General features: G+C 41.4%; 1 protein-coding gene across 1 annotated transcript in view; it reads right to left on the bottom strand.

Annotated features, from left to right (window-relative positions):
* The window catches only part of adcy5 (adenylate cyclase 5), a 109,000-nt gene extending 95,002 nt beyond the window's left edge, over positions 1-13,998 (bottom strand). Inside the window, exon 1 of the mRNA XM_084084257.1 lies at positions 12,825-13,998. Within this exon, the coding sequence (XP_083940383.1) occupies positions 12,825-13,811 (987 nt within the window). The 5' untranslated portion in view covers positions 13,812-13,998. The remainder of the gene's footprint in view (positions 1-12,824) is intronic.
* Positions 13,999-18,892: the final 4,894 nt, after the last annotated feature.

The following is an 18,892-nucleotide window of genomic DNA, read 5'->3' as shown; positions in this document are numbered from 1 at the left end:
AAACACAAAATACATTTTCAGGTGGGTCACGAATCCAATCGTTTGTCAGCTTACATTTTGCAGTGTTCCATTCCAAATTGTGTGTGCTTATTTGTTTCTTTCATTCTTTCATCATTCTTAAGAATTAAAACGACTGTCACTGATGTCACAGATGTTGATAGGTCTCAAATGTTGGCACTAGCTGTCGCAGAAATCAAATAAAAGCTCAAAGGTGTTATTATTACGAATGTCCACTTTAGTATTGTGTTGTTGCTGTTTTTGTAAGACATTCTAAAACATGAGAATGGGACCATAAAAAAGCTCTGTATTGTAATTGCATAAGACTCTAGTTGACCACAGAGTTTGACTGAGTGTTTATTCATGATGTCACCGGTGTCCTCGTGAACAATTAGCGTGTGAGCTGAGGGATGGAGGCCTGTGAGCACTGATGACAGTTTGATCATATCTGCAAATGTGCTACCAGGAGGACAGTTAGACATAGGGACAATAACTGTGGCTTTTTGTAGGTATCGAGTGCCAATAAGTAATTTGTACATGGAATTATTAGCAGAGCTCATTGGCTACTGCATTGCCGGCTCGTTGGCACTCCCTCTTTTAGATTTCTCTGTCAATTCTCTTGAGTGAAACGTTACGTCATAAGGCAGACAAATCCATCATTCAGGTGTCATTCTGACCCAGTCCCACACCCTTTCGCTGTAATCAGCATTGATTTGATTACAGTTTTTGGTAGTGAATCAATCTGCCCTCTGACGGAAGCGTGTGTAATAGCCACAAGGTTCTATTCTTCTTGTTGTTGTTGTTGTTGTTTTTTCAGACGCTGAGCAATGTTTTTAGAGGTCTTTAAAGATGTAGCTAGCTACAAAAAAAAAACAAGTATTCATCAATAAGAAATTAAACACAGTGTCTGTGAAAAGAAATGGAGTGTGAATTCAGTTTGGGATTGTAGGCTCGACGGGTACTGAGGTTTTAAGGACGAAGAACTGCGCTCTGCAATCAGGACAGGATGGAAATGCTGCATCCTACACCTGAAGTCAAACAAAAGAGAAAATATGTGTCATAGTTTTACTGTTTTACTGCTTGGGGAAACCTTTTTTTTGTCTTTCTTTTTTAATCAGCTACCTTTTTTTTTAACAGTAGCCCTCTCCTGCCATTCCACCCATCTCATTGCTTTCCTGTCTTGATATCAGCATCTGTCACTGTCTTTCCTGCCATGTCTTCAGCCTGGCAGAGCTAAATATCATTTTTGTCAAGCATTCGAATGATTTTTGTCAAGCATTATGTCGCACAAAACTTTTTTTTGCTGAAGCATAAACTAGCCATGACTCACTGATATTGCTCAGAATGTTGGGTAAGTTACCTTTGAATACTGCATTCTAACTGTCTGGAAATGGGATTACTGAAATAAACTGTCTGCTACAGAGCGCCAGAGAAACAGTCAAATTGTACAAACAACGGTTCTGGTTAAAACAGATTTTGGATTTATTAGACCGTGTGGTATTGGTAAACTAATGAGGTTTGTTTTGACAGCAGTAAGCCAAGCAGTACAGTCTTTAGCCTATCAGTCACGAAATGTCAAGCCCGTCTTCAACATTGTTAACATATTGTCAATAATTAGACCAGTGGTTCTCCACAGTTTCTGGAGCACGGCTCTCTCGAAAATTGCAAAGGCGTTCGCGGCCCACCCATCTGACGACTGACCTTAGCCCATTCAATCATTTTAGATTTTTAGCTATAACCATTATTTTATACTTTGGGCTATTCAAAAATAGCAGATATACAAGCTCATAACGTGGCACCGAGTGCCGCGCGCTACGAGCTTGTAGATCTGCAATTTGTTTTAGAAACATCTTGAACATTTGTGCACATCTTTGAATATAGGCCTATATGTTTTTTAAAGCAAAGATGTTAAAGTGGTTCTCAAACATATTTCATGTATGTATTTGTCCGCGGAGTGACCCCCCCATCTCAAAATATTTTGTTCCAGGGACCCCCCCAGAGGCAAAGATTTGAGTTGAAAAATGTATTTATATATATTCAAAGATTTGCAAAAACAATTGCACAATTTTTCAAAAAATAGCAGATCTACAAGTTATCAAAGCTATGAGCTTGCTATTTTTGAATAGCCAAATAAATCTTAAAATGACACAGGTGCTTTCCCGGTCTTAATGGATTAAGTGGTCACATAGGTGTCATTTGTAGATAAGACCTTACAGTTCAACAGATGGTTGACGATTGACAACACACCCCACACACCTATGCCGCGCACGGTGAGAAGATCTACAAGCTCACAACGCAGTGTGATGCGACGTGGTGCAAGCTTGCAGATCGCTAAGTTTGCGCTACGCTGTTGTGAGACAAAGTAAGAAACAGGCCTGGTTAATCAGACTAATCGATTAATTTAGTCGATTATAAAATATCTGCTATTTAGAAATATTTTGCGTTGATTCATTTACATACATAAAACATGCTTATAGATAAGTGGTTCTCAACCAGTGGTCCGGGGACCCCAAGTGGTCCTTGAGGGGGTTCCAGGTGGTCCCCAGCTAAATGATGGAGAGTTGGTAACCAAATGGACCCTTATAGGTCTTTAACTCTTGAGAGCGTAAAATGAAACCAAATGGACCCTTACGTGTCCATTTGGTTTCATTTTACGCTCTCAAGAGTTAAATTATTGTTAAACATCTGCATTACTTAATCAAATAATTGTTATTTTGATCAACGTTTGCCTGTTATCTCTCCTACGGTACCACATCACTACAGCATGGAATTGTGGACAAAGTCTTATCCAACGATAACAAAATATTCTAGGGTTGAAAACCACTGCTATAGATGAATCAAAAAAGTTAATCGATAGAATAACCGCTAAGAAAATAATTGATAGTTGCAGCCCTAATTATAAGTGGGATGTGCCTCCTGGCGGAGATTTCAGCTCCACTGAGCAAATCTTTCTAGTTTGTAATGAGTTTCTTATGCGTTACAAACATGCTGTGATGACAGCAAGACTGTAGGGGTGGGGGAGAGAATCACAATCATTTTCTATTTAAATCAGACTTTGAAGGCAATCTTAGTGACATTATCAATACAGGAAGGAATATGTCAGCACCATAGCTACAGAGATACAATCTTCCCAAACATGCAAGACATCGACCAATGTGACACATCCACATGTGAATATTCTCTTAACCGCATCGAGCCTAGCGTCTCTATTCTGGGCATGTCGTAATGTTTGGTGAAAATAGCCGAACATTATGCGAAAATAGCTGATCTACAACAAGCTCACAACGCTTTGCGATGGGACACTTGTAGATCGGCTATTTTTGCTGTTGGCGTACAGAAAAGTAAATAGGGTTTAAGTGGTTAGGCTCTTGGAGGATGACTTCACCCATTTTCAACCCATCTTCGTATAATTGGTCCTCACTATCATATAATTCATATAATTGGCACCATTTCCGTCTATTCAGTCTGTGTCACTACCTACCAGTGACATCTTCGGACATCAACACGAGAACAATGGCTTCCATTATAGCATGCTAACTTTCCAGGAATATGAAGTTTGCAGTTTCTATTAGCTTGGATTCCCCATTGATGATGTCACTGGTAGGCGGTTTTCTGAACTGTCCACAGCCCTCCTCTGAAACACAAACCGGGTAGACACAAATTGTACCATATTATCATGAGCATTAGTGAGGACCAATTATATTAAGATATTAAGATATTAATTTGAAAATATATCGTGTTACACTGTGCTTTTGGGACTTTTCTTACAAATGATCTGGCACCAGCATTATGTTCAATGAAAGCATTATCCATATATAATACTGGTGAATGTTTTGCATATTCATAGTTGTAGGAAATGTCCACATCTTTTCTGTATCCATCTGGTCTTTGTTTGAGTTTTGCCACTGAGTGCTGTTGTGCTGATGCTCACAGGCGTGAAAAGTCTGATGCTTTTAACTAGCTTGGCTCCTTGCCCCAGCCTTGCACAGTCTGTGGATCAAGGCCAAAACATTCTCATTTGAATGGTTAACAGTCCTGGATGATTAGCCTGGAGGTTATATGATCCTGGTGTGCACTGAAGTGTCACAATAACTTCACAGCCAACCAGTGGTGCAAAGTAACTAAGTATATTTACTCAAGTACAGTACTTATGTACAATACAGAATTATTAATATTTTTATTTGTTTTACTTTACTGGAGAATAATGGTATTTCCAATTTTCAACACGTTTACTTCTACGCAAATATTGTACTTTTACTCCACTACAATTATTTGAAAACTTTAGTTTTAGCTTTTTTTTATTATCATTATTACTTTTTTGTGTCCCAGTTACACACACAAACACACACACACACACACACACACACACACACACACACACACACACACACACACACACACACACACACACACACACACACACACACACACACACACACACACACACACACACACAAACAAAGATTGCACAGGGCAGATGTGACAAATAACTTTAACCTTTTTTTAAAAGACTGTACTGCTTATGTTTACTCAAGTACAGTACTTAAGTACAATACAGAATGTTTTTTATTTTTTTTACTTTACTGGAGTATTTCCAATTTTCAACACGTTTACGTCTACGCATATATTGTACTTTTACTCCACCACAATTATTTGAAAACTTTAGTTTTAGCTTTTTTTTAATTATCATTATTATAAAACATACATTAACCACATCAGCCCTATATATAGGCCTACTTTGGCTTTTTGAAAATAGCCAATCTACAAGCTCACAATGCGCCGCATCGAGACGCATTGTGAGCTAGTAGGTCTGCTATTTTCAACAGAATCTTTAGATAAATGTGAAGGATGTGGATTGTGGAATGTTTTTGAACCATTTTAGCAACGCAAATCTTGCACAAAATATTTTCAGATGGAGGTCCACGGCCAATAGTTTGGGGGTCCTTGACATGAACATTTTTGAGAACCACTGGTTTAAACAACATTAGGAAGTGAGCCCAAATACAGTAAGCGACTACACTTTAGAAACAAGCCCCAAAACAAACGCAACTATACCAACATTTACAAGCGACTTCACAAGGAGACAAGGTCAAAGTTGCTTATAATAAGCGGACTTGGCAACACTGGCAGAGGGAACTTTGTTGTGGACTGCTGCTGTGGAAAGCCTGGTGACGTGGGGTCGTGATGGATCCTGCAACATAACAGTCTATGGAGCTCATTGTCTAACATAGCTTTGGACAACTTTAGGAAACAAGACAAAATAAGCAACTACACTACTACAAGCCCAAAAAAGAAAACGCAAAACGCAACTACCAATATTTACAAGAGACTTCACAGAAAAGCAAGCCCAAAGTCGCTTGTAATAAGCAGACTTGGCAGCTATCACGCTGGGCAAGACCTGGGCTGTTGGTCGTCTAGGCGGAAGTGGTTGAATTTGGCGGAAGTACCACCCAAGGAAATGACGTTGATGCTTTACAAATCTTTTAACATTCTCCGTGAATGAAACGAGTGTTGCGATTGGTCAAAAAATATAGTTTCCGGGGGAAACACGCACAACGGAAATCCTGTCCACTCAAGGACTTCCGAGACACTCTCTGCTTTAGGTCGTGACCAGGTTCTTCTCTTTGCAGACGAGTGAGGCTGGGAACGAGGCTAGGCAGCTATGAGATATGCCACGGGAACTTTTGTGTCCCAGTTATACCAGTTTGTCCCCGATATACAAAGAGCCGAGCAGGACGTTCAGGGTGGCAGAACTACTCACACACAGGTGCTCCGAGAGACAGTGGATGGTGTTTGTGAAGCAGGCCATCTGTTGCTAAGATACAGGGGAGTACTGTATGTGCACAATCTTCAGCACTCACGAGTAGGACTGTCACGATCGTGACATTTTACTTGATGATCAATTGTCATACAAAATAATTGTGATTAACAATTTAATTGTGTTTTTCCATAGGACATTGGAACATATACATTTACATTTCTGTTTGGCTTTTAGACTTTGTTAACAAAGATTGTGCAGGGCAGATGTGACAAATAACATGAATATAAAAAGAAATGACTGACAAAGAAATGACTGACAATGAAATGACGTTTTCATTTAACGTCTAAATAAATAATCTAAATAAATAATGTACCACGGCCAAAATAAGAGCATATTTAATCATTTTACACAAATAAAAAAATATATATTTTCATTTTTAAATAGACGATCTACTGTAGATCTGCTATTCACACAGTTAAATGTTTGAAAATGCATGAAAATGGGAACATGGAAACAATTATGCAAAAATAATTGCGATGATCTCAATAGCCTAATTGTGATTAGTCATAATTGTGACAGGCCTACTCACACACAAGGGAGTGAGTAACAGAAGTGGTTTGTCCAACATCTGTATTTGGCATCAAAACCTTCCCCCCCAAAAAAAACAACAGCATCCACTCTTTCACACCCCGCCAGCTCTCAGAGTATATAGACCCCGAGGTGCTGTTCGGATACAGAAATTCTACCCAGCAAACAAAACTATTTGTGTATATTTGGACACAGCCACGGGGGACATGGACAAAGCAGGACGGACCTCTACGGTGAAAGCAGATGTTTACACTCTTGATTCGGTGGTGGGGTGAACCCTTGAAGGCAAATTAAAAGCAGGACTGTATCAGGGGTGGTGGGGGATGAGATGAGGAGGACATCTGTTTTGGATTCCTGTGAGTCTTACACTTTAATAGTGCAGGACAATTCAATTACCAAGGCTGCAAACCCTGTTACTACTGGAGGCCTGCCAAGTGGGCTGGTCAAGCTAACCCAGTGGTTCCCAAACCTTTTTTACCACGAGACCCAAAAGATTGTGATCATTTGATGTCTTCCCCCGTGACCCAAACTAGTGAAAATAGCCCATCTACAAGCTCACAACGCGTTACGATGCAACATGTTGTGGACTTGTAGATATGCTATTTTCACTACTTCTTACTTTGTTTTGTTTATTGTTTTTCATGGAATTTCCCTTTTTTTTCGTCGTCGTTTTTCTTATGAAATTCTTTTGAAAAATGTTTGAATTTGTTTTTAATTCATGAACATTTTTTATACATATTTGTTTTATCTTTTGAAGTAATAATAATTCAAAGAGAGAGAGAGAGAGAGAGAGAGAGAGAGAGAGAGAGAGAGAGAGAGAGAGAGAGAGAGAGAGAGAGAGAGAGAGAGAGAGAGAGAGAGAGAGAGAGAGAGAGAGAGAGAGTACCAAGGACCCCCATAAAAAAGATTTGCTGAACATAGCCAATCTACAAGGTCACAATGCTTCATAACACATCTCTGTGAGCTTGTAGTCTAGATCGGCTATTTTCAAATATCTGATACAAAGTGGTTAAGCTGATGTTTTATGCTATTTTAAATCATTTTGCTGGGGACCCCCTGGAATGCCCTCAAGGAACCCTGGGGGTCCCGGACCCCAATTTGAGAACCACTGCTTTAGACAGATGTTTTTCAAGGTTCACAAGGGTTATTGTATGTGGGTTTTTTTGTGTTTTTTTTGTTGTTTTGTTTCGTCTACTCTGTATACAGGTAACGACTGTGACATGTATTTATGTTGGGACTCACTAGAAAACGAGACGGTACATCTCAAGAGGTTTATCTTAATAAACAAACTTGAACACAAACTTGAACACACAGTAGGGATAACACGGCAGAGTGGTGCACTGGCTTGGTGCCAGAGGGAACCAAGTGGTCCTTTATAAAGATGCACATTTTTCTCACAGTTTCCCTTGTAAGGATTCAGCGATTTAACTGATGCAAGATGTGTAATGGGGGGCATCATCTTTCGCCTCGAGGTCAGATGGTACGAGGCAGGGTTATATAGCCAGCTAAAATGAACAAAATAACTACTGTAAAACTAGATTTGGAAAAACATTTTAACTGAAAAAAACTGAAATTGTCCTGTGTGTTTACTGTTTACATAACTAACTAAAGCTAACTAAAACCATTGAGATTTTTTTTTTTTTGTGTCTTAGTCAGAAATCTTCAAGAATAGCAAAAACAGGCGTTGTGACCTTGTAGATCAGCAAACTTTTGTATTTTTCTAAACTTATCTTGCCCCTGCCCTGACTAACCCATATCACAATAGAAAAAACTAAAACTAAGACTAAATCTAAGCCTTTTCAGAAAAAACAAACAAAAAACTTGCAAACCCGCTTAAAAAAACCCAATCAAAACTAAACTGAAATTGAGAACAAAAAGTCAAAACTAAATAAAATAATAATAAAACTATAATAACATTGGGACGAGGGGTAGAATGGGCGGAGTAACACCGGCAGAGTAAAGCCTAATTCATGCCCTGTCGCCGTGATGGTGTCGCGCGCTGAGAACGGGCGAGAATAGCAGACCTACAAGCTCACAACACGTCGCGGAAGCGACGTGTTGTGAGCTTGTAGGTCTGCTATTCTCGGTGATGCAAGACGAAGTATGAATCGAGCTCATAAGGCTGAAATGGCAGTGTGCCACAGTATGTGCTGTATGTCACAACGCACACGGCAACGCCAGTGTCTACTCTGGGGACTATAGCTCTCCATTCGGCCACAGCGGAAGGCGGGTGAGAAAGGTCAGGTGGAGGGCAAGTGCAAGTGAAAAGCTTTACTCAATTTTTCAGGCGGAAATGGCTAAATCCTCTTCAAATAAAATGTCCCTATAAAGGCCCTCCCCATAAGCTACAATCTGTGTAGACAAGATGGCAGGGGTTAAAAGACAAGCGCTGTCTATCACCGTGATAGACAACTCCTCTCATGCCTTTAGGAATAAGACATGACTTGGGGGCCCATGTCATAATATAGGGTTACGGCTAGGATCATCTTTCAGTCACACTGCAAAGTTAATAATAGCGTTACCTGCAAAGCACTTTCTTTTGAACAAAAGTTACGAAAGTAGCATAATGCACAGTGCAAGATAAACAGTGAGAATAGCAAATGCAACACATTTTGAGGCGATGCAGTTATATGCCAGTTATAAGCGGCCCTGGAAATGTAAAAGAGATTTAAGAGTAAGTGAGTAAGCAATTTGGGATGTTGAGCCATTCAGCTGTTGATGTCGGCCAGACAATCACTTCATACCACTAACTTACTGCTATCTCGCTGTTTAACGGAGGCAGGGACACAGCAAAGTATCCTCGTCGGCGTAGAATGTCATAGATTTATGAGTGACAAGAGCTGACAGAGCCAGAACAAGATTCCTTTTTCTCCTGGGATGTGATCCATGGAAGTTATGTACATGATTTGAACAAGATCTAAAGCATGTTAAGAAATGTCAGGAGAGGGACTGAAGTTGCATTTCTGAAGATTTAGGGCAAATAGAGTATTCTTGGGTGCACTCTGTGCATCAAAGCATCATTTTGGGATTAGGGATGGACCGATATTCGTTATTGTTTTACGCGATAATAAACGCACATAATAATCATATCGCAGAGATTTAAATTTATCGTGAAACTGTCCGTCATACCCTGGAAATGAGTTGGCTCTGTACTTTGACCGCTTTTTACCATCTACACTAAATCACTTTGGCAAGAATAGCAATCTACAAGCTCACAACACAGCGGGGTGCAAGTGGATAACAAAAGTGGCATTTTACGGGTTTTAATCATATTTGCATTATCACGATAATATGGTCAAATCGCAATTATTTTGGCCACAAATAAAGTGACATGAAATGTTCATGTGTACGTGCTTTGAACATGATCTGGTGCTTGTTGATGTGGCTTGACACTTGAATTGTCAGGAGAGGGACTACAGTTGCATTTCTGAAGATTTAGGGCAACATACAGTAGGGTATTCTTGGGAGCACATGTGCATCAAAGCATCATCTTGGGATCTCATATAAACACAGCGGTCTAACTCAGTAACTAGCTGGGACTTGTGCAAACAGCAGGAGCTCTAATATGCTAAAAAACAACAACAGCATAGTGATGAAAGACTAACAAACACAGCATCCCTTTCCCACACACTGCTATCAAACCACAACACAGTTTTCACTGGAAATACAATCAGATACAGGATTGTGTCAGCATCACAAACCGTTTAATTCACCGGCTAATCAATGTAATCAAACATCTGATAAAAAGGAAACAGAATAGAATATGTATCGTTAAGTCTTATTTTAGGCTACGGAACATGTATTGCAAATTTTCACTTCTAACCACAAAGCGTGTTTCATAGTTAGGAGTTCTGCGAAATAATTTGGAAAGAAATGTAATATCTGATATAAGTTGTGGTCTACACTCTAGAAATACAACTTTTGATACATGAAAAAGTTTTAATAGCAATTAATTGATGATGATCAATAACTATGTCACATAAGCACTGGCCATTAGATGAACACCTCACAAAAACGGATATCTTCAATCTTATTCATGAGTGTGTTGCCATGTGTGTTCTAAAACCCTTGCTACAGCGTTATGAAAAGCACTACAGTTGTACTCTAATGATGAGCATGATAACAGGATTCTGAGTAGTCCATTTGGAATAGTGTAGTGTGCGGTGTGGAATAGTAAATATCATTTTATTTGAAGATTTGCATTGTTTTATTTCAGCCTACTTGTGGACTGATGATACCATTTCCATTATCCAGGCTACAAGACACTTTGTTGGAGCAAACACTGAAGTTGTAGAGACTTCAGTGAACTTTGCGGAAGGGGGGGGGGGGGGGGGGGTGACAAGGGGACAGAGAACATCAGACAGAGAAAGAGAGAGGAGGGGGACACAGACACACACGCATGCATTGCACGCACACACACACATATGCATCCACAAATATAATTTGGGATCATTTAAACTGTATCCAAAATGCACATAGACTGCACTTAAATATAATGGCAAAAAAATATATAACATGTGCATGCATTTTTATTGAGCTCCCATGAGCTCTAGCTGAAGGTTTTGAAAAGCTCAATTTAAGTTGTAAAAATACTACCAGAGGCTTTACATTTTTACAAGGAACGTGTAGGCACAACACATACAAACAAATATCTCCTGGAACATTAGCATTGTAAGCTTAATAAATGTCCCCATAAAATAAAGCCTAAAATCATTTCCAAAAGTGAAGCACAATAACAATGTGTTGAATAAAACGACAGATTTGGGGATTAACAATAAGCTTTGGTCCCGGGCTTTTAGGAACAATGTATGGATAGACCTTAGGGATTAACGAGTTGCTACTAGATTGTATGTATCAATAGGAGTCTTTCCATTTTGTGTATGGTATTGGTGTTATGGGCTTACACGTGGCCCTTAGATCACATGGGGTCTTTGCACATGGTAAAGGTCAACGGCTCTGCCGGACACTTTGAACTATTTAGGGCCTCAGAATCAGAATCAACTTTATTGTCACATCACAGGTTTACAGGTGTAAAGAAGTAGTCGAAATTAGTTTTAGGCCAAGCTCCATCATTTTGTTGTTTTCAGGAGGAGAAAAGAAAAAGAAGAGGGGTAGGCAGGGGGAGCAAAAGAAAGAAAACTGAGAAACATGTTGAGATAGGGCAAAAATCTAAGAAAAATCTAAAACATATCTATTCTACATACACATAGCATGCAGCTGGTACAAATACGTACATGAGGTTAGACGTGCATAAGGTTAGACATGGGTGGTAGCACTTCGGTAGGTCCACATAGCAGCAGGTATGTACATGAGATTAGATATTAAGGTGCGAAAGAGTGTCAGCGCATTGCACATGAGATAATGTGCAAACAGATTTTCAACATATTGGTCAGGTTCAACCACATAGTCCACAAGATTAACGTTCACAGGTACAATCCACATGGTAGATTCACAGGAAAAGTAAAGTCCAGCCTGGTGACAGGCTCACATATAGAGCGGTAACTTCCACAAGTAAAATCCAGCCTAATAGCCTAATAACAGGTGGTGGTCAGGCCTTGATCAACAGCTTGAGCTACTATATATATAGGCCTATATTAATTATCCATAATCTACAAACAAGGAAAATTAGTCTTTGTATCGGCATGTTATATGCAAATGAAACGGGGGTGATAAGTCCTGTAGTCAACCAAGACAGTTTCCCTGGCAACTAGCGGTTGCATCTTGAAGAAAGTCTATCGTGCTTTTGTTTACATTTTTAGTCATGTTACCTTTAAAGTGATTATTGGATATGGTCAGTCACAAGACTCACTCACAACCCCTGCTATCATCTGTTCATTATAGAAGCTGTGTTGTAAAGGAATCTGCCTTTGCAAAGTTATAGTAGGCCTACTACATCTGCCAAAGTGCCATCATCCAGTTTGATCATGTTTTGGCTGCTAACCTTCCTGATTAAAGTCCTCATGTAAAGATTCAAGTGAGAAAAAAGACCAACGTCATTCATCACTAATCAATCAATCAATCAATCAATCAATCAATCAATCAAACAAACAAACAAACAAACTAACTAACATTACCAAACAGATGAGTACTCTGCCAAGCGTCATCTTATCCCTTTTAGGCTTTCTGCGTAATTACGCAAACCTCATAGCCTACTGTAAACAGTTACCACGGTCAAAATCACGAATACTTCTTAACCACTTGAACCCCAACATCCATGGTCTGGGGCAGAGGTTCTCAAAGTAGATTTCAGCTTTCAGGCACTCTCTGGGTTCCTTCAGGGGGGTCTTAATTGACCCTTACAAGTATGTAACTCTGACAGTATACAAATGGAACCAAATGGACCCGTAAGGGTCCATTTGGTTCCATTTGTACACTGTCTGAGTTAAGAGGAGACCTTGAAGTGTAAAAGTTTGACAACCATCAAAACATAGCAGATCTACGCGTGGTTAACAAAAGGCAATTGCCATAAAATACATACCAGCTTCCATAAGAAGTTGTCCATGCTGTTCAGCATCCAGGAGATGCCCACGTGGATGGCGGACAGGATGACCCCGGTGATGACGGCGGCGCGCATCCTGACGGGCAGCAGCGTGTAGACGACGTGGATGAAGAACACGGTCCACCAGACGCCCTCCGAGGCGCCGCGCGGCTGCACCAGCAGCACGCCGACCACCTGCACCGCCAGCACCAGCAGGATGACCACGTAGCACACGATCCACATGTGGTCCTGGTGGAAGCCGTTGCGGTTGCACACCACCATGAGCACCAGCACGAGCAGGATGGCCGTGGAGAACACCGCGGCGAACGTGGGGTCCGCGGCGGCGCTCCCGCCGCTGCCGCCGCAGTGGAAGCCCAGCATGACCGCCAGCACCAGCACCAGCACGGCCATCAGCATGGTCAGGCTGCTCTGGTTCAGGCGGAAGAAGTAGCGCTGGTAGAGCCTCTCCAGCTTCTCCGAGGGGAACTTCTTGGACTTGAATATGTGCATGACGCCGCTGCAGCACGCCGCCGTGGAGCACTTCACCACCTCGGGCATGACCTCCTGGTGGTCCTGCTGGTGGGTCTTCAGCTTGGCTCTCCGCTCCTCCAGACCCAGCTCCACCGACTTGTTGGTGGGTCTCACCTCCCCCCCGCCGCCGCCGTCTGCGTGTTGTTGTTGTCTCGGGGACAGGCGGCTGTTGTTGTGGTTTCTTCGCCCGTCCTCTCCTCCTCCATGCTCTTGCCAAGCTGACCTGGACCTGAAGCTGACCCTGCTGACCGTCGTCGTCGTCGCTCGTCCGCCAGGCGGCTGTCGCTCCGAGTCATCGTCGTCCCTCCATCGGCTGCTGGACCGCGCTCTGGCCGAGTATGGGCATCCGTTGGCGACCGCCTCAGACTCTCCCCAGGCTGATCTGTGCTCGGTCCCTCCCCTCAGCCCAGGCGCACCGACCCCTCCGGGTGGGCTGACACTGTTTGATCTCGACATGATGGATATTGGAAGCAGAGACAACCACCAGACAACTCAGATAACCTCAACTTGTAGAAAAGAAAAGAAAAACTTTGCTCTGCGCTCCTCCAGACCCAGTTCCACCGACTTGGGTCTCTTGTAGAAAAAAGAAAGAAACTTTGTAAAAAGTATTCCAATAAAAATGAATATGTAATGACTTAGTCCCAGTTACATCAGTAGTAGTCTGTCTGTATTTTTGAACCCATAACTATTCGCATAGTCGATTATTAGACTATTATTAGCACTTCAGTGCGAGTCCAAAAAGTCAAGTAAGATAAGATCCACGGAGGGAAATTCATGGAGGGTGATATCATATGATATACACGTAAATGATTAAACTATCGAATGTGCGCAGTTTATGAAAATGCCTTTGAAGGGAGATTCAGTCAAACAGTTTAACAATGAGACGTTCTTAAAACGTAGCCTATATATCCTGCTATAATTATCACAGACACAGAAGCTTCTCTCTGGAGTGAAATGCCTCGGGGAATAAAAACAATTGAACATGCGCGAAAGTCACCAGAGAATCAATAATAATCATCACGAGAGGGAACATTGGATCCATGTGGACTTGGCTCTCTCGTCGGATACAGCAGGATAGGTGGGCACTATAGGGACATCTGGGCACCTCGATGTCAAATTGGCTATTTTGTCCAAAATCTTAAAAAATAAAATATTTGAAAAAATGGTCTTAAGTAATGTAAAGTACACATGATGTGAACATGCACTGTACATCTGGGCCTAATGACAACCCAAAGAGCCGTTATAGCTGTCAGAGGAAACCAACAAGCATTACGCAACTCAAACGGTCCGTATAGCTATCATCACATCACAGTGCACCATCATCATCGTTACGTTTGGAATCCGTTATATCTGCATGATGCACGCCTCCTGTTTCCTTGGGATGATGGTGATGTTTCACTGAGGAAGATGGAAAATACGCGGAGAGATCCCATGTTGCTGTTTCATTCAAAAGCCGTTCATAGGGGGGTCTTCAAGTCATGCACCTGTACTGGCCGCACACACACGTTGCAGCCTTGCATCCTCCTCCTCCTCACATTGTGAAAATCTCATTCATCATCATCACCATCATCATCATCACGACCCTCGCTGACCAGCGAGGGAAACCTCAGCCACCCACTACTTCTCAGCCACGCACCAACCAGCAACAACACAACAGATTACGTGTTACTGCCTCGTCAGCTTTAACGTCTGCCTCCTCTGCGCCAAATTAGTGATCCATCCATCCAACAGCTGTCCATCACTACCGAAATGTCTCAAATGATCGATTCCACGCTTGCTTCGCAGCCAGTGGCCGTGCTGCCGCGTGCAGGACAAAATCCGCAGCGTTATTAGCGCTAGTCCGTAGTTTTACATCCAATGCGATGTTACTCCAGCGATCTGTCCTTCCTTTAAGGTTACTGATTGAAGTCGTGTTTAACGCGTGGCATCTTAAGGCTATTTACTGCTTATTGCTGTTAGATGATGATGGCCATTCAACCAAGTATGATTCCTGTGGTCCGCCTTTGCCCCGTTTCCATTGGGAAACCGAGAGGGTGACTCACGCCTTCAGGGTCTTCATTGGCTCTCCGCGGTGTCAGTCCAAACCAGCCCTCCCCGCGCTCCCTGCAGTTTGGGGTGAATGGGCGGGTCTGTGTTCACAGCTGGACCCCCAAGCGCCGCTCAGTTTAACCCCTTGTGTGACAACACATCTGTCTGCCCCTGGCTGCTCTTGTCATGGGGTTGTCATTTGTGGTCCCAGGGAAAGCCCCCTCCCAACCAGCGTTCACAATTCACATCGTTTAACCTCAAATGCTGTTATTTTATTCATATATTTTCTACACCTCCGAATGTTTTTTTTTTCAGATTAATCTCGTTTTAGATCAGTGCTGAGTGCATCTTATTTATTTTGCCACCCTTTACTCTTTTTTTTATTATCCTGAAATGAGCCTCTGTTTTTTGTAGCCTAGTGATCCCAAAGTATTCTACTATTTCCATCACAATTGTCCAGATGGCCAGTGGTCATTTGCATTGAGAAAGAGAGTATTTATATGTTAACAACAACCCCAATGTCTGCAAATGAATTGAACTGAGAAAAGCTAGATGGCCATTCTGCCTGAATGGGCCTCTAGCTATTCTTAGTTCAATTAGACCATTAGTTATAACAAAGAGCAGTGGCATGACTGTTATTTTACAGATTTGTAAGCATATTGTGTTTACATAACATAATAATCAATCATTACCAATAGCAATGTCCTTCTATACCAGAAGTTATCAGTAGTGTGGTGGTGTTTACCTGCAGAAAAACACAACCCTCTTGCTGTATTTTGGTGTTTTCAAGTGTCTACCAAACAGTGAAAACACCAAAATACAGAAAGAAGTTAACTGCAGGTAAACACCACCACAATTCTCCAGTGGCTGGTATAGAGGGAAATGATGGGTAAAAATCCATTTAATGTTTTGTTATGTAAACACAGGGCAAAGTTATAGGCTATACATACTATGCCTTTAAGCTGACAATTGCACTGTCGGAAAAATAAATATGATTCAAATGTACAAAATTAGCTTCAAAAGAACTTGAGATGTTATCTTCTCTCTCTCTCTCTCTCTCACACACACACACACACACACACACACACACACACACACACACACACACACACACACACACACACACACACACACACACACACACACACACACACACACACACGCACACACACACACACGCACGCACACACACGCACAACACACTAGCTATCTCTTGCTTGCTAGGGGAAGCGTGAATTAAGGCATTCTTTGCTGCCATTTCAGATACTGTGTCAATCTTAATTATCACACAACACAAAGCCAGTATTATGGGATCACAGACTTCCTATCCTGTGAGGGGGACCTGAAGGGCAGATAGTCTATCCTCTCTCATTGTCTTTCTGACTGGAACAGAACATTCTGAACACAAGTACATTGAGATCAATGGGTCGACACAACAGATGAAATGTGATCACTGTTCAGCAGCAACATTAGTTGCCAGCCGTGGCTGTCGGGCAGAAACCTTGTATCTCCATATTTCAACTTTTTTGTAAATGAATGCCCTACTTCATCATACAAGAGTGTCACACAAAATGCTATTTTCACTATTTTATAATGCTTTTTAAATAATAATGAAAAAGGAAAGGTTTTGGACATACAAGTTTTTCACCCGACAGCAACGCAGTGCCAGAATGCATCTTTGTGATTTACTGAAATAAGAGTGGTTCTCAACCTTTTCAGGCTGTGACCCCCCCCCCCCCCCCCCCCCGCAAAATAATCATATTTGAACTGGGGACCCCCACTCTGATACGCACTTGGAATGTAGGAGTTGAGGCGTTACATTTTGTATGACTTGGTTCTACAGATAAATATTTGAAAATAGACGATCTACAACGCAAGGCGTTGTGAGCTTGTGGGTCGGCTATTTTCAAAATGTTTGGCTCTTTCGTATATTATTTGACAATTTGGCCAATGTTTGACCAGTTTTTATAGCATTTTTTTGAGGGGGGGGGGGGGTTAGGCATTAAAAAGGTCTTAAAAGTCCTTAAATTGTCACTTCACTGTCATCTGGGGACCCCGCCGACCCACAGGTTGAGAACCACTGTTCTATAAGGCCAACATGTTTTCAACACACTCTGAATATTGTTGGTGTGGGTGGCCAGGCCTCTCAAACAGCCTTTTTAGACCATGTGACACAAAAAGAGCTGACTGAAGAAGACAACATTTTGTTTTGGAGAGTGGCAGTTCCTTTAAAGTAGGGGTTCACAAATGTTTTAGCTTGAGACCCAAAAGATAGATTTGGTGTCTCCCCAAAAAAAACATTATTATTTAATGGTGAAAATAGCAGATCTACAAGCTCACAACGCATCACATTGTGACGTGTTGTGTGCATTTTTATGGGTAGCAAAGAAAATATCCCTTTTCTTCGTTTCCTACATTTAAAAAATATATTTGTATATTACTAGAGAAAACTCTTAACATTGTTCAAAAAATGTAATAAATACATACAAAATCAAAGAAATTCCACTATTTAAAAAAAGAAAAGAAAATAGTGAGAATAGCAGACCTATAAGCTCACAACGCGTTGCATCTCGACAAACAGGGTCTCTGGGTCACAGGGAGACATCAAATTTCTAGCTAACACTTTTTATAGGCTAAAGAGTGACAAAGAACTCAAATGTCAAAAAGGCTGATTCGCCCCTTCAAGTTATGGCATGCACACAAAAAACAGCCGATCTACAAGCTCAAGCTTCATTATGACATAGACTAACCTATGAGAAGATGCAGTCTTAGGGTTTTGACAGTGTGGTTTAATAGGCGGTAGGCTACGTACTGCAGTGTCACTGATCAAACCATACCCTTGTTATGCTGCTGTCTATGAAAGGTCCTAAAAGATAATGATTCTGAGGGCATCAAGTCTTAAGTCTGGTATTAGTTTGGTGCAGGACGCTACTGCCATCATGTGAATGCTAAAGGAATCTGCTAAGCATCTGCAAGAGCACATGCACATGTTGGGCTTATATACAGTACATTCATGCAAATTCTACCAAAGTTCTCATGGTTAGCATGGTTTATTAAAGCACACCATGTTATTTTATTGCAGCAATGAGCCGACACTTGGTCAATTTGTATGAGTGATAGCACAAACATGCCTGCTCATACCAGTAAGCTTGCCGTACAATTGGACCTGAACTGCTCAATTGGGCGTCTGACACCTGGATGGCTGGGCTGTAGCTGATGAAGGTGGCAGATCTTCAGGTCACGGCATGTCGCAAATATGGTAGGCTGCAAGACCCACAGCCTCTGCTAACTGGCAGACAGACTAGACATCTAAAGTTAAATGACAAAATATTTTCAATGACAAAAAATTGCTGCAAAATCACAGTCAGTTGAAACAAACAAACAAACAAACGTACATACATTATCAACTGAGTGCGATACTGATAACTTCCCAATAACAAAACTAAATATGAACACAAAACAAGTCTTCCATGGTAAAAGTCCTAACTGGTGGTGAGACTAACTTAAGG

Source organism: Gymnoscopelus microlampas, assembly GCF_963454915.1.
Source record: "Gymnoscopelus microlampas genome assembly, chromosome: 17".
Classification (NCBI taxonomy): domain Eukaryota; kingdom Metazoa; phylum Chordata; class Actinopteri; order Myctophiformes; family Myctophidae; genus Gymnoscopelus; species Gymnoscopelus microlampas.
This window is presented reverse-complemented; position numbering and strand designations above follow the sequence as displayed.